Source organism: Homalodisca vitripennis, chromosome 6 (assembly GCF_021130785.1).
Source record: "Homalodisca vitripennis isolate AUS2020 chromosome 6, UT_GWSS_2.1, whole genome shotgun sequence".
NCBI lineage: Eukaryota > Metazoa > Arthropoda > Insecta > Hemiptera > Cicadellidae > Homalodisca > Homalodisca vitripennis.
This window is the reverse complement of record NC_060212.1, coordinates 161,190,842-161,212,932: the sequence shown is the minus strand read 5'-3', so window position 1 is coordinate 161,212,932 and position 22,091 is coordinate 161,190,842. Positions and strand designations below refer to the sequence as shown.

Here is a 22,091-nt window from a genome sequence, read left to right as displayed (position 1 = left end):
ATCAACAAAATATGGCAATGGAAATGCCAAAAAACCTTCACTGTAGTGTAGGTGTAAGGCTGCGACTCTAAACGAGAGGTCATGGGTTTGTCTCCAGGGGAGTTACATTAAAAATACTATTGTGGAGGTCAATTAAAAACATTTAGCAAATTAGTTGGGATAATTTTCTCTCAAAAACATATGTTACAACTAATTAAAGTGGCACAGGAGTATAACAAATTTCCATAGAAAAAGTTATACTTTACACCTTTCCATTCAAGTTTAATCTTGTCACGTCCAACAAAACAGGATAATTACCAGTTCTGGGAACATTTATGAGAAGGTTCTTGATACAAGTTTTTGAAACATACAACAGTGGCAAATGTCTGAATTACCAATATTAAATATACCTTTCCCACCAACTGATAAAATTGTATGTTATATAGTATGAAGACCAGCGAGTACCAGCAGCTGATCGGCAACCTGCCGGAAGTGGTGGAGGTGCACGAAACTCTGTTGGCATCACTGGAGGAGATAGCAAACAAGGCAGCGGCCGAGCAGAGAGTTGGCAACCTGTTCCTGACCACTGCTCCCAGACTGAAGCAGGTCCACATGACCTATTGTTCCTCACATCCACGTGCCGTCTGCATACTTGACAGATACAAGTAGGTTTTTATGTCTACTTTTTTTAGTTTTCTTTTATAACGTGGTTGGCAGATAGTGCAACCCCAGCGGCCGAGCAGAGAGTTGGCAACCTGTTCCTGACCACTGCTCCCAGACTGAAGCAGGTCCACATGACCTATTGTTCCTCACATCCACGTGCCGTCTGCATACTTGACAGATACAAGTAGGTTTTTATGTCTACTTTTTTTAGTTTTCTTTTATAACGTGGTTGGCAGATAGTGCAACCCCAAGACAGTTGAGTTATTACTTGATTTACAAAATTGGAGAACCTTTATTCAACTCTTAATAACTGTGCTCTTTAACTAATACTAACAACTCCTTCAGGGGTTATCTATCAATTCCAGTTTTTTTTAGATGTAATTAAAAACAATTTTTATTGTTTGTGTGAGGTTTTTTTTGACAATGGAAGGATTGTGAAGGAAACAGGATTTTTCCAGATATTTGCCATCTGTCAGTGATACAAAAAGTCAGTAACACTACGTTTCGAGATGTACAATCTGATCCCTTCTTCAGGTAAATAACTAACTTAACACATAATTTACAACACAAACTAGGTTAAAATAAACAAATCATACCAGAGCGTTGTGACACGCTTCAGTCAGGAATTACAACCACCATATTGTATGCAAATTCACTAACTCTAAACATGCACTTAATATAAACAAAACACCACACTAATTATTAAAACTACCTACAGAATACAGGTCCCAATAGGTCTGCATTCGCCGTCCAACCATCTATGAATGGCTAGAGACCAATAGGAAAATTTAGTTTTGTATTTCTATGATACAAAAATTACATTTCATTTTATACATGAATTTTACTTCACTTCCAAGGCTCTTAGTGGTGTTTGGGTCGAATTAAATGTTAGTTAAAATCATTGTATGGTATTTGGGGAGATAGTTGCCCTATTGATTCAATTGACCTTGGATTTTTGTTGATCAGAGTATTAATAAATTGGTCAGAGTTTAGTTAATCAGGCGAATAACGTTAATCATGTGGTTAAGTTGACATGTGGGTCAGCTGACCAAGGTGTTAAATTCATTACATGAGTTCTGGTGGGTTTAATTTGACCATAATAACAAGTAGTCAAATTGGTCAGAAGAACAATTTGATGAGGTGTCTTCAGGAATTCCCACTGGAAGTAAACGGCTTACTTTAAAATTTCCTACCAACACACATACTAAAACATGTAACAACAACACCAAAGTTCCTGATGTAACAACACAAAAGTTTATTTTTCAACCAATTTTTTTTCAAAATATGCACAAATTGTATGTATAACAATACTAGATCTAAAGAACTAACAAGAATACAGTACCAAACCTATTTTCAGAATGCCAGGTAAAAATGCCTAGCCTTTAAAAAAATTCCAGAGCCATTTTCAGCAATTTGCTTACAGTGCAAAATGCTTAAAAAATAATAAAAGCATTTTTTGCATGGATAGTTATAAAATGTCATAACTTTTATATCTAATAGCAGATATTTATAATTCTTTTATACAATTTTGAAAAATATGTATTTTAACATTTTATATAAAAAAACCTTTCAAAATTATGATAAAATAAAAAATAAAACCGAAATCATACTTCAAATATGTTAAATTTTCAGGGCTACACACGCTTCAGAGACATGCTAAAAGTGGCATGAGCACTCAATAGGTTAACAGAAAGCAAATTTGTTCTATTGTGAATTTATATACGAGGTCTGTTTAAAAAGTATCCGACCAGTACGCGGCCACAGCGTAACCGACCGGCTCGAACCTGTTATTTGTCGGGAGGGGTGAGCCTACTCCTTCCCATATTAGGCATTGAATACAATCCGGTCACTCAGTGAGTCACAGCGCTCTGTTCCTTACAGTACTGCCGTGTGTGTGCGTCAATATGACTGAACGTGTTGAGCAGCGCATTTGCATTAAAATTTGCCAAAAACTTGGCCATTCAGCATCAGAGACGATTACTATGATACGGAAAGTTTATGGTGACGTGTCTATGGGCGATACACAAATAAAAGAGTGGTTTAGGCGGTTTAAAAATGGACACATATCAGTGGAGAGTGATGACCGATCTGGCAGGCCTTCAACGGCCAGAAACGCTGAAAATGTTGAACGTGTTCGTGGAGCAATTAATGAAAACCGTCGATTGACTGTCCGAGAGCTGGAAGAAGATTTAGGAATACCAAAATCGTCAGTTTGTAACATTTTACACAAAGATTTTAAAATGAACAATGTTTCGGCAAAATTTGTTCCTCGGCTGTTGACAGAAGACCAAAAGAACTGTCGACTTGAAATCGCACAGGACAATCTGGATTTGATAAAAGGTGACCCAGGGCTATTTAAAAAAGTTGTTACTGGTGATTAGTCATGGGTTTATGGCTACGAACCTGAAACAAAGGCTCAATCTTATCTTCACAGTGGAAAACTCGCGAAGAGCAACGGCTGACAAAGTCGAAGCAATGTCAAGACAATGCTGACAGTTGTTTTTGACCAGGACGGCGTTGTTCATCACGAATATGCTCCAAGAGGCCAGACAGTGAATAAGGAGTATTATCTTGAGGTCCTAAGGCGGCTACGAGATGCAGTGCGAAGGAAATGACCTGAACTGTGGACAAGCTGTGACTGGATCCTGCACCACGACAACACGCCAGCTCATTCCTCAAATCTTATTCAGCGTTTTTTGGTCAAACACCACATCAACCAACTACGACAGCCTCCATACAGTCCTGACATAGCTCCTTGTGACTTCTGGCTATTTCCGAAATTAAAAATTCCTTTGAAAGGAAAAAGATTTGACGATGTTGAACAAATACAACAAAATGCGATGAAGGACCTGTTAGCCATTCCACAAAATGAATTTAAGGAGTGTTTCCAGAAGTGGGAGGAGTGTTGGAATAAGGTAGTTGCTTGTGGAGGGGAGTACTTTGAAGGGGACCAGATAGCCGTTGCCGCCGAGTAACGTCAGTTCATGCCAGATGTCAAGGTTGGATACTTTTTGGACACACCTCGTAAAACACCTAAATAATATAAAATTATACATTTTTAGCACATGTTTTTAACAACTGGTAATTATTTGACATTTTACCTTCCCAGGTTAGTGGGTTGCTATCAGTGTGACCATAATCATTTAATGAGAATTAAAAAAATAAGTAGATCATTTAGATCAATATGCTTTTGCTAATGTTGCAAAATTTCTTTTTAACATAATAATGTAGATAAAAGGAAGAAGCCTATCTTTTTTTATTCTTATTCTGCTTGTCCCCATAGACCACTGCTCTGGGCAAGGAGTTTTATCAAACCAAATAGAGAGAAAAGTCAAGTGGACAATACAAGGTGAATGTCAGATGGGTAAATGTGCTATGGTCACAAACAGGATTTGGACTTGTAAGTCAATTAAAGTTTTAAACACTAAAAAGCATACAGACATTATGTATATAATTATATACATATTTATCAAACACTTTTCGAGGCTACATCTCTAATACAGACATTGGCTGTCTCAATAAATTGGACTTACCTGATATATAACTCATCCATCTACAATGGGGATTTATCCAGTTTTTTAAACATAAGGTAAATTACAAGTATTGTGTCTCTAAATATATTGCTAGTTTGTTTATTCTTTAGTGGCTGTGATGATGCTAAAGAATGAAGAATTAAGTCAATTAAAATTTAAATTTTCATCGCTTTATGCAAGGGCTATTCAGAAAGTGTGGCACGTCCACCTGATGCCGCCAGATGTGTATCAGTCGCGTATATATTGATGTACTCGTGCTCGGCATCTCAGTCAGCGTCCACCCGTGACAGAGAACATCTCCGTGCTATCCGTTTGTATATTTATATATATATATATATTCAAATTTGAAATATGTGCTGCAATCGAAAATCCAGTCAGTTGTGAAGTGTGGTCTGTAATTCGTTTTTTGTTGGCATAAAATTTCCAATAGAAATTCATCCAGAACTTGTGTGAAGTGTACAGGAACAACGTAAAGACTGAAAATTCTCAGAGGTGCATTCAGTTTAAAATGGCAGAACAAACATTCATGATCAAGAAAAGAGTGGACGTTCGAGCATTGTAACTGACAATATGGTTGCCAAATTTGACGAAAAGATTTGTGAAAACCACTGTTTCACAATAACTGAGCTTTCTTTATGTTTGCCCCAAGTTTCACAGACTTTATTGTTTAAAATTGTTTAACAGAAACTAGGCTGCTACAAATTTCGTGCGAGATGGGTGTCAAAAATGCTTACTGGTCACCATGAAGTACAACAAATTGGGGCAACTTTGATGTTTTGGGTGCCTACCACAGTCATGGTAATGCACTACTGAATCGAATCATAACAGGAGGCGAAACCTAGGTGAACTATGTGAATGTGAGTTAAAATTACAGTCAATGGAGTGGGGACCCACAAATTCCACTGCAAAACCAAATTGTATGCAAATTTGTCGGCAAGGAAGATCATAGTAAAAATGTTCTGGGACAGGCAAGGTGTTCTTCTTATTGATTTTTCGAGCGTGGTGCAACAATAAACTCTGAGCTGTATTGCCAAACATTACAAAACCTCCTTTTTCCTCATCCCCCCTATAGTCCTGATCTTGCAAGTGATTTTCACTTGTTCCCAATAATGAAGACCTGGCTATCAACACAGTGTTCTGACAACGATGAGGAGCTCCAGATACATGACACTGAGTGGCTGAGATCACAAGTGGCAGACAACGATGAGGAGCTCCAGATACATGACACTGAGTGGCTGAGATCACAAGTGGCAGACAACGATCTCCAGATGACACTGAGTGGCTGAGATCACAAGTGGCAGACAACGATGAGGAGCTCCAGATACATGACACTGAGTGGCTGAGATCACAAGTGGCAGACAACGATGAGGAGCTCCAGATACATGACACTGAGTGGCTGAGATCACAAGTGGCAGACAACGATGAGGAGCTCCAGATACATGACACTGAGTGGCTGAGATCACAAGTGGCAGACAACGATGAGGAGCTCCAGATACATGACACTGAGTGGCTGAGATCACAAGTGGCAGACAACGATGAGGAGCTCCAGATACATGACACTGAGTGGCTGAGATCACAAGTGGCAGACAACGATGAGGAGCTCCAGATACATGACACTGAGTGGCTGAGATCACAAGTGGCAGACAACGATGAGGAGCTCCAGATACATGACACTGAGTGGCTGAGATCACAAGTGGCACAATACTATGAGACAGGAATTTCAAAGCTTATTCACCAATATGATAAGTGCCTGCATTTGTGTGGTGTTAATGTAGAAGTGTAGTGTTTTAATCCCTCTTTCACATGTAATAATAAAATGTTTTTCTTGCACTTGGTTTTTTTTTATTCCAAAACATTCTTAATTTCTGAATAGCCCTTATAGTAATGATTATTTAGTTACTCATCAGGTAGCCATCTTAATGAAATATATTCCTTTTTTGGTTATGAGGAAGAAAATTAACTTATTAATAAAAAAAGCATCTAAAGTTTTATTAGTGTATATTTATTTCAGTTTATTAACATTTTGGATTGTTGAGATCCAAACTTCAAAATACTTTTTATTTTAGTAATTTGATGCAATGTCTTAGGCAGGAGTTAAGTACCTTGATGGAGGCTAACGGAGCAGCCAGTCCAGGGCTTCTGGTGTTGACGACAGGGCTCAGCAAGCCATTTCGCCGACTGGACAAGTATGCTGGAATGCTCACAGAGATGGAACGCCACGTGGAGGAGGCTCACATTGACCGCGGGGACACCCAGAGGTCTGTCAGTGTCTACAAGGATATTGCTGTGAGTTGTCCCTAGATACATTATCTATTTCCTACCAGTAAACTAAATTAGTCATTACAAAGTTAAATATAGCCATACACACTTTTTTAAGTATTTGCTATAATATGAAAAATGTGTTGACAGTCTGCTTGCTGCGTGATGAGGCGACAGAAAGAGATGGAGCTAGAAGTGGTGAGTGGAGGCGTGCGGGGATGGGAGGGTGAGGACCTGACCCACCTAGGCGATATTCTGCACATGGGCTCAGTAGCAGTGGGGCCAGACCATAGAGATCGCTACTTGGTCCTGTTTCCCACAACCCTGCTAATGTTGAGCGTTAGTCAGCGTATGAGTGCATTTATCTATGAGGTAAGTTCTGCATTAGGATTTGGTTGGTATTAGGTCATACTCCCCACTTTCCTGCTCATGCTGAAAATCAACCACATTATGAATGTCTTTATCTATGAGGTAAGTTCTGCACATGGGCTCGGTAGCAGTGGAACCAGACCCCATTTAGATCACTACTTGGTCCTGTTTCCCACAACCCTGCTCATGCTGAGCATCAAACAGATTATGAGTGTCTTTATCTATGAGGTAAGTTCTGCACATGGGCTCGGTAGCAGTGGAGCCAGACCCCATTTATATCACTACTTGGTCCTGTTTCCCACAACCCTGCTCATGCTGAGCATCAAACAGATTATGAGTGTCTTTATCCGTGAGGTAAGTTCTGCACATGGGCTCGGTAGCATTGGAACCAGACCCCATTTATATCGCTACTTGGTCCTGTTTCCCACAACCCTGCTCATGCTGAGCATCAAACAGATTATGAGTGTCTTTATCTATGAGGTTAGTTCTGCACATGGGCTCGGTATTAGGTCATGTTCCTCACTTTCCTGCTTATACCGAGCATCAACCAGACCATGAGTGTTTTTAACTGTGAGGTAAGTTCTGCATGTGGGGTAGTCTCACTTAATCATATGTACAAGAGTTGTTTATAAGTGTGTGATGAAATTAAATTGAGAGTACACATTAACCATTTGGCTAATAGTATGCCACAAACTGTAATGTCTATTGTTCTGCAGAATCTGCTACATCACTAAAACAATATTTTCTGTGTAGTTTCTTGAGTTTTAACCCTCCAAGCGTCCACTCTAACACCTCTTGGCGTCACAGCCATTTTCTACCATTTGTAAGGGTTTTTTTTAAATATACAGCTGTCATATTTACTAACAAAACCATGCATTGTTATATATCATTTTATTCACAAATGAATAGAGATTACATAAAAATTAAATGTAATAACCTTACCTTGCATTTTATAAACTTTTTTTCCTTGAAAATGGAAAAAAAAATTTTTGTTTGAAAACTTTGCACCCCCCCTAGAAAACACACAAACAAAAAGTTCAAAAATCCAAAATAGCCATTTTGTCCAGAATTTAGTCTTCTGTTAGAAAATATAAACACTTAGATCATTATATATAGTTTTAGAATAATTACAACTAAAAAACGAAACTATGTACACTCTTGGAAAAGACTGATATTGCTCAGTCAGAGGAACTGCTACTGGTTTCCCGTCGCCTTCTCTTTTTTCCACCCCTCATAGGCCTCCAAAAGTGTTTTTGTAAGTGGTAGCACTTGGGATGCACACCACAGTTGCATCCTGGACACCAGAAGGTGGATCTTCCTTTATCGCAAACAACACACTTCCTCATTTGGACCCCAGGAAGACGCTCCAGTCGATGAGGATCAGGTCCAGCGTCACCAGCAGGTCCTACAACCACAGGCTCTTCACTGGCAGCAAGAGTGTCCACGATGCTTACAATAAAATTTCTCCTGTCCATGGGCTTTTCAGCACCCATACAGCAGTTTGTTTAGGGAGTATAGAACATAAGCGTTGAAAAGAGCCAAATCAAACAGATTGAAAAATATTTTCTTCCAGTACTTAGTTGTCTGGCGGTTGCAAGTAGTGTGAAACACACACTTATCGCTTACATCCACATCTCCCATATCCTGATTATACTTATGAATGAGAAGTTTCATCCCTTCCAGGCCTTTTTTGCTTCTAATCAGCTGATCCTCTGCATGACATGCAGTTGTCAGAGCAAACACAGGCTTTTTACCAGCTCTCTGCTTGAACCCGACAACCAGCAAATCTCCTTTCCTGAAATATATGGTTTCTCTGGGCTTAGAGTTTTTATTTATGGTACCTGTTAAAAAGGTCTTTCTGTACAACAGAATATTTACTAGTGGAATTTTCGTATAGAACTGGTCTGTAAACAAATGGTAGCCCTTGTCCAAGAGTCCACATTTATCCATAATATTCATCACAACTCTCTCGGTGAACAAGACTGGTTCATTTATATCATTGCGCTGAACTGCTGGATAGTCAGTTCCACTATAAAGTTCAACACACAATACGTAGTTTGTTGAGCTATCGCAGGCCTCAAATTTTTTGATCCCATATTGTTTATGTTTTTTGTTGGGAAGATACTGGATGAAGGTGCACCTATTCTTCATCCCAATTAGGCTTTCATCGATGCAAACACTTTGGAAAGGTACAAAGTGCCTAGCAAAAGCTAAATTTAGATGGTCAAGAAAGTATCTTACTTTTTGCCAGGGATCATAACCGGGCTGACCTATTTCAATGTTCACTGCTGATGACAGATGCAAAAAACCACTTATTAGAAAATATCTGCTTGATTTCATAACCATGGAAAAAAATGGTGTGCCCTGAGAGGTCCTAACATCCCAAAAGTGCTTCACATTTTTTTTAATAATAATCCCCATATTTATGGTCAATTTCATAAATTTTTTCATCTCAGCTACTGTGACTGGTGACCATTTTGTCCATCTTGAATTTCTCGATAGGGTTCCCTCATTTCGTTTTTTAGCTATTGCTCTGTCAGCATATGCATTAGTTTCTCTAGTTAGTAATTGCCAAAAAAGCTGCAGTTAGAAACAAATTCAAGTACTCAATAGGCCTACTATTACGAGGAGGGCAGTTTTTGATACCAGGATTTCTGACTTGGAACTACAGCCTAATGTCCTTTTCTGGCTCTGGGGGATAAATTCTGAGCCATGGATTCAAATGGCCTGCAGGCCTATCACCGACAACACTACCATTATCAGAAATATCATCTTCATTACCTGGATTTTCTCTGTCAGATGTTTCCAAGTCTTCATAACCGGGAACGTATTCCTCGCCGCTGCCCGATGAAAAATCTGTTAACGAATGGTCAGATGAAATATTTCCCACATCAATGTGGCTTCCATTGCTCTCATCTTCACTAGAAATCACTTCGTCTAATATATTCCGTATAGGACTAGATTGAGAACGTAAATTGTCACTCATTTTCAAAAGATAACCAACTATAAACACGAACTGACCACAACAAAACAACGCCACGGCAACCTGTTGTGCAAGAACAGCTGTCAGTAACACGTCATTGTTTTTCTACAAGCTGTACAGCTCACCAAACATTATAACTGCCTTGAGACAGTACATGGCAGAAAGCTTGTAATCTGCTCTTTACAACGATATACGATACTTGACGTTTGTTGCGATAGAAACGCATCTAGCGGCGTCTTTGTAAACTACTGTGTACCCGTCGATTATTCGATAACTGACACTCCAGCGGTGTACTTCGACATCGAATAATTGACTTCTAACGCTGGGAGGGTTAAATGCTTGCCTAAATGCATGTCCTATCTAGCAGAAAAACAAAAACACTTTCTACATAGTTTCTGATTTGTCTAATGGATAGTATATTTTTCATTTCTTTTTAGTGTTATAATTTCTTGCTGATTCATTGTGGGTTGTCAGATCAGGAAAAGCAATAATCTGATTTGTTTCGTATTTGTTGTTGCATTTGTCTTATTTAGTAAAATAATATTTATAAAATTGGTGGGTGTTACTTTTTTGGATTGGAAGGAATGGTTAGCAATTAAACGTTTGGCATTATTAATTGTATAGTAAATATATATATATATATATATATATATATATATATATATATATATATATATATAGTATAGTATTAATTTTGTGGGAAAAAGCTTAAAATAAATATATCTGAGTTTTTTTATGATTGAAGAAGTTGACCATTATTTTAATAATAATAAAAACAATGAGATGGGGAACACTGTGTCAGTAAGAGCAGTGGATGACCTGGGACATGCAATAGGTGTGCCATGAGTGTTACGTTACACTGTAATATATATTGTAGGAGATAAAGCATTTAAGTTATAAATTAGAAAAAATTATACACTTTATGAAATTAAATTTACATAAGTACACAAATTATCAAAACGTACAAAATAAAGGAAAATCAATATTAATAATTTAATAGTTATTAATATATTAATATATATATATATATATATATATTAATTATTATTAATTATATATATATATATATATATATATATATATATATATAATTAATAATAATTAATATGATTGCAAAGAACAACCCACTAATCAAAGGCATAAATTTACTTTTAGGGGTATTATGATTGCAAAGAACAACCCACTAGTCAAAGAAGAGAAATACTGTAGACTGTTACTCACTTTTACAAGAATAAATAAATGATAATAGAAAGTTGAGAGTACATACATATTAACAGCACTACTGCTGACTGTGTCACTTATTTATGTTTGTAAGAGGTACTATAATAGTATACACGTTTCACAAGTGTTATGTTGTTATGTTATGACACAATACTACTTTATGTTGTTGTTACACAGTACAACAGTATTTTATCAATCAGTTATTAATTATTTTTCTTTTTCAGGGAAAGTTGCCTCTAACTGGCATCAGTATTAATAAGTTAGAAGACACAGAGAGTCACAAAAATGCCTTTGAAATTGCAGGTGAGCTATATGAGTTATAAAAGTCATTGTATTTATGTTCCACATTTCTTGTTAGTCATTTATATCAGAATACACTCTATACATAGGTTAGTGACTTTACAATGCTCACAAAGTCAAATGATATTCATATATCACAAATACAAGAGACAATGCTCACATATTATAATAGATACATAAACATATTCAGTGCTGGCTTCTTGCTATATCACAATACACTCTATACATAGGTTAGTGACTTTGAAATGCCCTCACAGTATTATAATACAAAATGTGGCATACATGAAACATATTCAGTGCTGGCTTCTTGCTATATCAGAATACACTCTATACATAGGTTAGTGACTTTGAAATGCCCTCACAGTATTATAATACAAAATGTGGGCATACATGAAACATATTCAGTGCTGGCTTCTTGCTATATCAGAATACACTCTATACATAGGTTAGTGACTTTGAAATGCCCTCACAGTATTATAATACAAAATGTGGCATACATGAAACATATTCAGTGCTGGCTTCTTGCTATATCAGAATACACTCTATACATAGGTTAGTGACTTTGAAATGCCCTCACAGTATTATAATACAAAATGTGGCATACATGAAACATATTCAGTGCTGGCTTCTTGCTATATCAGAATACACTCTATACATAGGTTAGTGACTTTGAAATGCCCTCACAGTATTATAATACAAAATGTGGCATACATGAAACATATTCAGTGCTGGCTTCTTGCTATATCAGAATACACTCTATACATAGGTTAGTGACTTTGAAATGCCCTCACATTTATACAAAATGTGGCATACATGAAACATATTCAGTGCTGGCTTCTTGCTATATCAGAATACACTCTATACATAGGTTAGTGACTTTGAAATGCCCTCACAGTATTATAATACAAAATGTGGCATACATGAAACATATTCAGTGCTGGCTTCTTGCTATATCAGAATACACTCTATACATAGGTTAGTGACTTTGAAATGCCCTCACAGTATTATAATACAAAATGTGGCATACATGAAACATATTCAGTGCTGGCTTCTTGCTATATCAGAATACACTCTATACATAGGTTAGTGACTTTGAAATGCCCTCACAGTATTATAATACAAAATGTGGCATACATGAAACATATTCAGTGCTGGCTTCTTGCTATATCAGAATACACTCTATACATAGGTTAGTGACTTTGAAATGCCCTCACAGTATTATAATACAAAATGTGGCATACATGAAACATATTCAGTGCTGGCTTCTTGCTATATCAGAATACACTCTATACATAGGTTAGTGACTTTGAAATGCCCTCACAGTATTATAATACAAAATGTGGCATACATGAAACATATTCAGTGCTGGCTTCTTGCTATATCAGAATACACTCTATACATAGGTTAGTGACTTTGAAATGCCCTCACAGTATTATAATACAAAATGTGGCATACATGAAACATATTCAGTGCTGGCTTCTTGCTATATCAGAATACACTCTATACATAGGTTAGTGACTTTGAAATGCCCTCACAGTATTATAATACAAAATGTGGCATACATGAAACATATTCAGTGCTGGCTTCTTGCCATTAGTACTCTTTCCATATGCTGAACACATTTTAAAGTCACCAACAATGTTATATACAATAAAATGGGGTTATAAAAATTATTATTGTCCAGCAGTGTTTTTATTATATTTCGTAGAGGTGGAATCCAGAATTGTCAAATCTGATTCGAAAGCATACATTGATTGTACAACATTTATACTGATTACATTTTGTGACATATTTATTAGAAGGAGTTTTAAGTACAAACGTTCAATGTAACCTAGTTTCCCTGTACTCTACTTGGTTCAGCAATACTCCAATATCTGGACACAATCTTGAAAAATCAGATTGCTGTAGATCTGCAAACTATCTGTCATCCTTGGCTGTCAGTTGTTCTTTTTAATAGAATCTCCGTCTAACAAAGAATATGTGAGCTGAGAGAAGAGATAAATATCTGATGGAGCCAAATACAGAAAATGTGTGTAACAATTTGTTTCCTACTTCATGCAATTTTGCCATAGCAACAACACATCGTGTGTGGCAAGGACATGAATTGTCTTGATGAAAGATGACATTCTTTGCAAACCGGGCTTTTTTAATTTATCTTGTGCTACAGTATTCTCCAGTAATTGTTTTATAAAGGTAAAGATAATTTAGCATTAATTTATTTTGTCCCAGAAAACCATCCTCCTACAGACTTGACTTTACAATTGTAGAGGATGCAAATTAAATCAGACTGAGCAAAATCGGTACTTATATCTTGTTCTTTGCTTCTTTCTTTTTTATGATTTTAAAAGTTATTGAAGATTATTGATTCTTTAAAAAGTTGCATAAAAAAGCATGTACTTACAGGCTGGATATCTGGTACACCCATGTTTAGGGTTAAACTTGTTTTCTATTTAGCATTTGAGTATGAAGGAGCAGAGTCTCTCAGTGTGTTCTAAAATTCTGCATGAATTTCCTTTGCTTTTATACCTCTCAGGATTTTGTTGCTTTTAGTACTTGATCATTGTTTGAATTTTGATATTTTTTGTATACAGAAACAACAGAGCATCCACAACTGAAATCAATACTCAGAACATTGACATGTTGAATTTGTGTTCTGGTAAAAGGATATTGTATTTTTACACAAAATCTCGTTGTGCTAGCCCTGAAATTTGGTCGTGATTATCAGAAGATTTCATTCAAACTTTTCTTATAAATAAGTTTTTAATGGATAGCACAATTTAATTTTAGAAAAAACTCTATTACAGCTATTGAGAGTTTTAATTCTAGTCCTTGCTGAACATAATAATCAGTTATGAGTATTCTTGATACACAATCACTTAGTAATGGTTGCACTTAGCAGGAGATTATATTGACATTTTTCATGAAACGTATTGTCGCATTGACAGTTCTCAACATACTGATCTTGAACCGATTGCTGCATGGCAGTGTAGCCAACATGTTGGAAAAAAATCCTTCTGGACAAGAGCCTCAGCACACTTACTTTCTGGTTTTGCCTTGTATGTTTACAAAATTTGTACAAGCGCTTATTTTTAATTTATAGGGAATTGACAAAAAACCCTATAATATACTGGGTGAGTTTTTTAAAGTGATCCAATAGCTAACTTTTTAATTACACGACTTAGCACCCCACTTTAAATTTGGATCTTGCTCAATTTTAAGTTTCACTCAGTAATACACTTTCAAATTTTTTGAAGATGGCCGCCATTTTCCAATATGGTGGCCAACTTTAAAATCTTTTATGGAACACCCTGTATTTTATGTTGTTTTTAAATTCTTCTCTAAAAAATAAGACATTTTTGCTATTGAGAGTTTTTTAATATCTCTAATAGTTCAGGAGCTACGTGGACTGGAAGTTTTAGGTAGTGTGGCCTCCTCGATCACCTGACCTTTCTCTTCTGGATTTTTTCTGTGGGGAGCCATAAAGGATAAGGTGTACCGCACGCCCCCTACAACTCTCGAAGACATGAATGAAAGGATACGCAACGAATGTAGCTCAGTTGGCGAAGACTTTTTAATCAGGGTACAAATAGTGCATGTGCAACGACTCAGAAAGTGAATTGAGACAGAAGGGCGGCACTTCGAACATTTCATTTAAATTTGTAAAGTTATTAAGCTATTAAAACTGGTCCTTTGTTTTGGTATTGCTATTACAATAATAATTTTTTATATAATTTTTAAATGTGTTCAATAAAATATGTATTCTTTTAATGTGTTCGTTTAACTGTGATCTATCTAAGTCGCTGGTTTTGAAATTTTTTTTATCTCAAATCTTTTTTTACTAAACATTTAGTAGAAAATTTAAATGAATATCAAATCAAAATGATTAATGCTCAGCATAAAATATGTCTAATATCAAAACACATACAAACTACACACATAACAAAACACTAACAACACATAAAACTAACATTGATTAAACTTGCTTTAAGAGTTCATGCCACTGATGATGAAAACTTCCAGTCCACGTAGCTCCTGAACTATTAGAGATATTGAAAAACTCTCAATAGCAAAAATGTCTTATTTTTTAGAGAAGAATCTAAAAACAACATAAAATACAGAGTGTTCCATAAAAGATTTTAAAGTTGGACACCATATTGGAAAATGGTGGCCATCTTCAAAAAATTTGAAAGTGTATTCCTGAGTAAAACTTAAAATTGAGCAAGTTCTAAATTTAAAGTGTGGTGCTAAGTCGTGTAATTAAAAAGTTAGCTATTGGATCACTTTAAAAAACTCACCCGGTATATACAGTGTCATCGAAAAATAATGCCTAGATTTAATAAAATTATAACATCAAAACCTTTCATGTTAAATGAGTAATTCTTTCACTGGACGATAACTGGTGAACGCAAGTTTTGTTTTTAGTTCGTCTGATTGTGTTTCCCTGTCTTTGTGATGCGCAGGCAAGCTGCGCAATCATCAAGGTCGGCTGGCCACAGACGCGCCGCCGCTCAGTACGATGTTGACCGTGCAACAAAAAAGCACAGTGCGTGATTTGGTACGCGGAGTCAAAGTCAATTGTCAGTGTACAGCGGCTCTTTCGGAGAACATATCCGGGTCAAACAGCACCTGATAACAAAGCTATCGTTCGATGGTTTAACCAGTTTAGGGAAACAGGGACCGTCGGCAAAAAATCTAGACCAGGCCGACCAAGAACATCAGAAGAGAATGTTGAGCGTATCCGGCAATCTTGTGTTAGGAGCCCAAAAAAATTCCATTGCTTGACGAAGTCTTCAACTAAACATTCCAAAAACAACAATACAAAATGTACTGCACAAACGGCTAAGACTTCATGCGTATAAAATTCAGATAAAACAGCAAATAAAACCTACCGACCGCCCTAAACGAACTCAATTTGCAAGTTTTATGTTAAATGAAATTGATGATAATCCAAATTCTCTACAGAGAGTGTTGTTTAATGATGAAGCTACGTTTCACATAAATGGATGTGTAAATCGTCACAATTGCCGTGTATGGGGATCGCAACAGCCAAACGAAATCCACGAGTATGTGCGTGATTCTCCCAAACTCAATGTGTGGTGCGCGTTATTTCATGACAAAGTTATTGGACCTTTCTTTTTTGTAGAAAAAACCATTACAGGCCTAGTTTACCTGGACATGCTTGAACTGTTTGTGTTCCCCCAATTAGACGATATCGTACAACAGACTGGACAGCGAATCATTTTTATGCAAGATGGGGCTCCACCTCACTACCATCGCGAGGTACGCGCTGCACTAAACGCACACTTCCCAAACGGTTGGATTGGTAGAGCAGGCCCCATTTCATGGTCTCCTAGAAGTCCTGATCTTACCCCTTTGGATTTCTTTTTCTGGGGGTACATAAAAAATATAGTTTACGCAGAAAAGATTCAGGATTTAGACCATCTTCGGGAGCGAATTTCTTCCGCAATCTTAACTGTTACGCCAGATATGATTGGACGCACGTGGCAGGAAGTTGACTACAGACTTGATATCTGCAGGGCAACGAACGGTGCTCACATTGAAACATACTAAGGTATGAAGAAAAAATGTATTTCTTTCCGCACATTTTAAGACTACAGCCTTTAAATTACCTTTAATAGTTTTTTTATGACAGTTATTTAAAATCTAGGCATTATTTTTCGATGACCCTGTATATATATATCTAAGTCAATAAGTTGCTAAAATCTAAGTCTAGCCATTGAATCAAAAAATTAATCACTATTTTCTGATTAAATGTTAATATTAAAATCACCCAAACATATAATATTATAAAATTTAATTTTTGATAAAAAGCACGTGAAATTATGAAAATTACTTGCTAATGATAAATGCCAATGATATAAACCTAAAACACAAAAAGAAATATTATTTAAACAACGTGAAACCAAAACCACATTACAACCAGGTATATCACACTCACACAGAACTGATGTTATAGACTGATGTATATAAACAATGACACCACTACTTCTTCTCACAGCATAGTTGCAAGATGCAAATATTTGATAACTTTTAATATTATATAAAACGGCTTCCTTCTCACTTACCAACCAAGACTCAGACAATACAATTATTTGAGGTTTTACATGAAAGCAATTAAAATATGCAATAAATGAATCAAAATTTTTGTTTACACGAATATTTGTATGCCACAATAATAAAACCTCACTATAAAATGTATTTACATCAGTAGTGTTCTCTAAAAGTACTTAACTGTACATTATTTATAATTTTAAACATTTAATACTCGCACAGCATAGGAGGGAATGGTGATGGTAAATTGTGAGTTGGCTAATTATCTGTTTCAACTTCTTCTCAGATTAGTATTTTAAGAGAATATCATATTAAAACATTATTTGCTTATATTTCCTTTTGTTGTTAACTCTGAAAGTGGCAGGCACCGGATATAAGGAGCGGTAGGCCTTGTCTAAGTGGCAGCACCGGAAATCCGGCCGTTTACGTTTTTTTTTTTTTTTTTTTTTTTGAGTAAATATTATCTGATTGTGATAAAATTCATATCTTTGTAAAGAGGAAGAATCATACTTCACATTAATTTAATTTGTTTCATGATTAATTGTCCACTTTGATCGATAAAAATAAACATACTGATAACCTAAAAAACACTAATGTTAAATCTTAAAAGTTAAAACTATGGATGAGTGTTGGATTATCTAAGGCTTTTACTATTAGAGATAAGTTGTATAGAGCTTTTAAAAAAATATCCCTATACAAAGAATACAGAAAATTTTTATAAATTCAATGCAAGTTATCAACATGGATGAGAAAAGCTAAACACAGATATTACACTGATAAGTTCTAAGAATACAGTAATAATTCAAATCAACTGTGGAATTTAGTCAATTTTATTATAAAAGGAAATTCATCCAGTAGTAGTAAAGTAACATTACAGAACAATAATCTAATAACTGATATTGTTAAATTGCTAACTGTTTTAACAACGTTGTTGTTTTAAAAATTTTGTCAACATTCCTAATAACCTAGTTGATTCATTCTAATAATGAATCTCCGATGATATTAAGCACATCATCAAGGTTAATATTTAAAATGTCAGAAGAATTATCTCTGGTACTTTTTAATCTATTTAATAAAAGCATTAGTTCTGGATGCTTTCCGGATGTGCTTAAGATTGCTACAGTAATACCTATATTTAAAAAAGAGACAGACTTTAAGTAGAAAATTGTCATCCCATTTCTTTACTTCCCGTTTTGTCAAAATTATTAGAAAAATTAGTCAAAGTTAAAGTTTTTAGAAATGAATAGATCTTTTTTCTAAATTTCAATTTGGTTTTAGAAAGGGATTCTGTACAGAACTGGTATTACAACAATTTGGAAAATGGTTTTAATGGTTTGAATAATATTTCTTGTAACAAAGTAACTGGTTTATTTTTTGATATATGGAAAGCCTTTGATACCATTAATCATGGTTTGCTGCTAAACAAATTGGAAGCTGCTGGTATTCGAGGTGTCCCTTTGAATTGGTTTAAGACATCCCAACTGGTTGACAGCAATTCGTCAAAATAAACTGTGCAACAGCTGTTTATAAAGTGTTCATTTTGGTATCTAGGTTTGACTCTAGATGAACATTTATCATGGAAACCTCATAATATAAGTTCTTTGAAAAAGTCTCTGCGATCATCACTTAGGGCGCCCCCAGTAATGAGACAGGCTTATTTTTCTTAAATGATTAATTATAGACTGGAGTATGGGTTGGTTGTGGGTTTGTTCATATGTTTCTAATTTATCTAGTTTAATAGTCCATCAGAAAAAATGTATAAGATCAGTATGTAATGCTAATAGTAGAGAAGATTCATTCCCACTGTTTGTTAGAAATTATATTTTTACCGTTGAAATAATTATTCTTTTTTAAGTTTTAGTAATTTTTTTGTATTAAGTGATAACACTGACCTGTTATTGACAACTATTTATACTACTAGATTCAGTAATCAACAGTATTTGCGATTGCCTAAGCCAAACTGTTCTTTATTTCAGAAATGTTTTATGTTTTTAAGTTATAAGTTTGAAATTTTATTCCAAATGAGACTAAAATTAATAGATCTATATATATTTAAAAAAAGACTAAAGGTTTGGTTGTTGAGTAAAAGTGTTAAAAGATGTTGAAAATTTATATTTGGTTGTTCAGTAAAAATATTTTGTTCTTAATTTATAAATGTATGTTTTTATATTGAAGGTGGGTTTGATTTTTTTAATTAACATGTGTTATTTTAATGGTTTAGAGTAATTTCGGTTTGTTTACAATTAAATTTGCCTGTATTTTCATATTGTTATTGCAGAACATGGGTTTGCTGCTTAGTTTTTTTTTTTCTTTCAACTAAAAAGCTGATGATGACTTTTATTATAGCCCAAGTGCAAGATTTTTATGGGCTGGTATATTTTTCTAAAGCTACTCTATTTTACTCTATTTAATATTTTTGTATACTCTATTTACATGTATTTGAATGAGAAACAATAAACACATTTTATTTATATTTTATATTATTTATTTGAAATAAAAAAGACAACTGTCTGGTTTGTGCAGGTCCTATGATAGAGAGAATCGTGGCTATCTGCCAGACGAAGGAAGACCAGCAGATGTGGGTGGACACAATCCGACAACAGATACGCAGTGTGCGAGTGTCATCTCCCTCCCCCACCGTTCGACCTCAGCCTCCTCCACACAACTCCGTAAGTTTCAAGAACACTCCTTATTCTAGGCTAGCAGCATACTTTGCCCGACTTGTGAGACGGGGGGTCATCACGAGGAAACTTCTAAAATGCCTTCTCTACAGTGAGTTTAGTGCTGTGAGAACGGACTTAGTGCGCAGACGACGGAAAGACCGCAGGAGTCACAAGGTGGAGTGTGTAATCTATCCTCAGGAAGCAGTTCGAACTTGGATTTCAGAAACTGAAAGTTCTGAGAGTGAGAGTAATTACAGTGGCAGACAGTCGAGGTCAGAATGTGCTTCATCGGATAGAACTGGTGAGAGAAGCGAGGGCAGCAGTTGTCTCGGTTACATCAAGGGTCCCTACAGAAGTACACTGACGATAAGCAGGCCTGCCGGCGGGGGCTACCCCGACCTCTCACGTATGGACAGTGCCACTGCCATGCCCCACTCCTTAGGTGTTCACAACAATCTCCAGAGCCACTACCAAAGCCTTCCAGTTCTATGTAGTAGTTCTTTCATCCAGCCTTCACATTCCTCTAGCCTAGACCTTCCTCCAATGATGATACCAGTGGCGGAAATAGTGAAAGATTCTTCACCCGAAGAGGAACACATCAGACCATTGCACCGAAGCTACAGTTACCATTTTGTGCAAGGCGACGGCTACCAGTGTTCGAGCAGCCATCGGTCCACTGATTCCGGTTTGGCTGATATCCTTGCGTCTCCGGAGCTCACAACTCCTGCCCCTGACAACTCATTGCCGGCAGAGTCAGAGGGATCAGGAAACTATGAAGCCCAGTGCGTGTGTTCCTCACCATTCGGGTCCACACCGAGAACCTCCCCTCAGCCCACACCTTCTGCCTCCACGCCCACCTACCGGTCTGCGATGTATGCTCATTGGTGTCTCAAGATGAGGATTCCCGCGTCGGCGGTCAAACGGCCACCAGGCAAGCACACACACGTTTACTTGCTCGTAATAACAAAAGCTTTCGTGTGAAATAACAACGTCTGTGTGTTTGCTTGGTTGGATTTACGTGACAGTTAATTAAAGTGACTGTGGGTCTAATATGACTCCAGAAGCATGTAATAATCTCAACATTTCTTTTTTTTTTTTGGTTTATCATTGATATGAAGTGCTTTTTACACTAAAATACCATTTGAACTCTGCAGCTAAAATGTGGTAGCCATAATAGTAAAACTAACTTGTATTAGTAGAAAGATTTATATTTTTTTCAGTAGTTTACATGCCAACCATACATCCTCTCCTCCTGTGCTGCTTAAACTCTGTGGTGTGTTCAGTTAGAGCTTCAACAGTTTTCTCTTTTGTAGGCAATTATTTATAATTACAATTTAAAATTCAAGTACCATATAATATAATTTTATTTAATCTAAGCATTTAACCTTATGGGGTAGCAATTTTTCATCACCTGTTTCATGTACGAAAAGTGCAGTGGTGGTAAACTATCTTCACTACATAGTTTAAGCTTACTTATTTATGGTTTCAAGAGATTTTAAATATTTGTTCAACAACGGACAAGTTTGTCTAATAGTTTTACAGTAATATTTAGTTGTTTGAAACACTACTATTGTCAGAAAAGCAGATGATATAAATCCGTTGATGTAAGCTACATATCAGTTTATTAGAAGAAGTACATGAAAAGTACTTGCATTATATCTTTGGATTGTTTATTTTTGTTTTATAGTAGTACAGAGTTTTCTTAGCATTTATTGAGTGGGAGTGGATGAGACGAATAATTTGTAAAATTAGTATGATAACCAAACAGCAGCATTCTTGAAATTGTTTCTTTGTTCATCCGTCTCTCAATCTGTCCATCTGTGGGGTAACTCTTGATTGAAAAGTCCTAAAATCCTGAAACTTCATAGATCCCTCTTGTCCGAGGTAGAAACATATTGATTTCAGAATCAAAAGGTCAAAAGGCAGAATGTCCTTCTGTCTGTTGGTCTTTCCGTCTGTGGTAATTCTATATTGAAAAATCCTAGAGACATGAAAATTGGTTCATACGTTTTCTTTTCAAATCGAATAATTTATTGTCAGGATACTACA

At 36.0% G+C, this 22,091-nt stretch overlaps 1 protein-coding gene across 4 annotated transcripts in view; it reads left to right on the top strand.

Moving 5' to 3' along the window:
- LOC124365108 (rho guanine nucleotide exchange factor 7) overlaps positions 1–22,091 on the top strand; it is a 120,491-nt gene that overhangs the window by 36,825 nt on the left and 61,575 nt on the right. For 3 of the 4 annotated variants that reach the window (XM_046821050.1, XM_046821051.1, XM_046821052.1), the window contains exons 5-10: positions 426–544; positions 727–826; positions 6,263–6,461; positions 6,585–6,806; positions 11,232–11,310; positions 19,903–20,048. In XM_046821050.1, coding sequence (XP_046677006.1) covers positions 426–544; positions 727–826; positions 6,263–6,461; positions 6,585–6,806; positions 11,232–11,310; positions 19,903–20,048 — 865 coding nt within the window. Of the gene's footprint in view, positions 1–425; positions 645–726; positions 827–6,262; positions 6,462–6,584; positions 6,807–11,231; positions 11,311–19,902; positions 20,049–22,091 lie in introns of all 4 variants that reach the window. The other variant, XM_046821049.1, reaches the window with a different exon arrangement.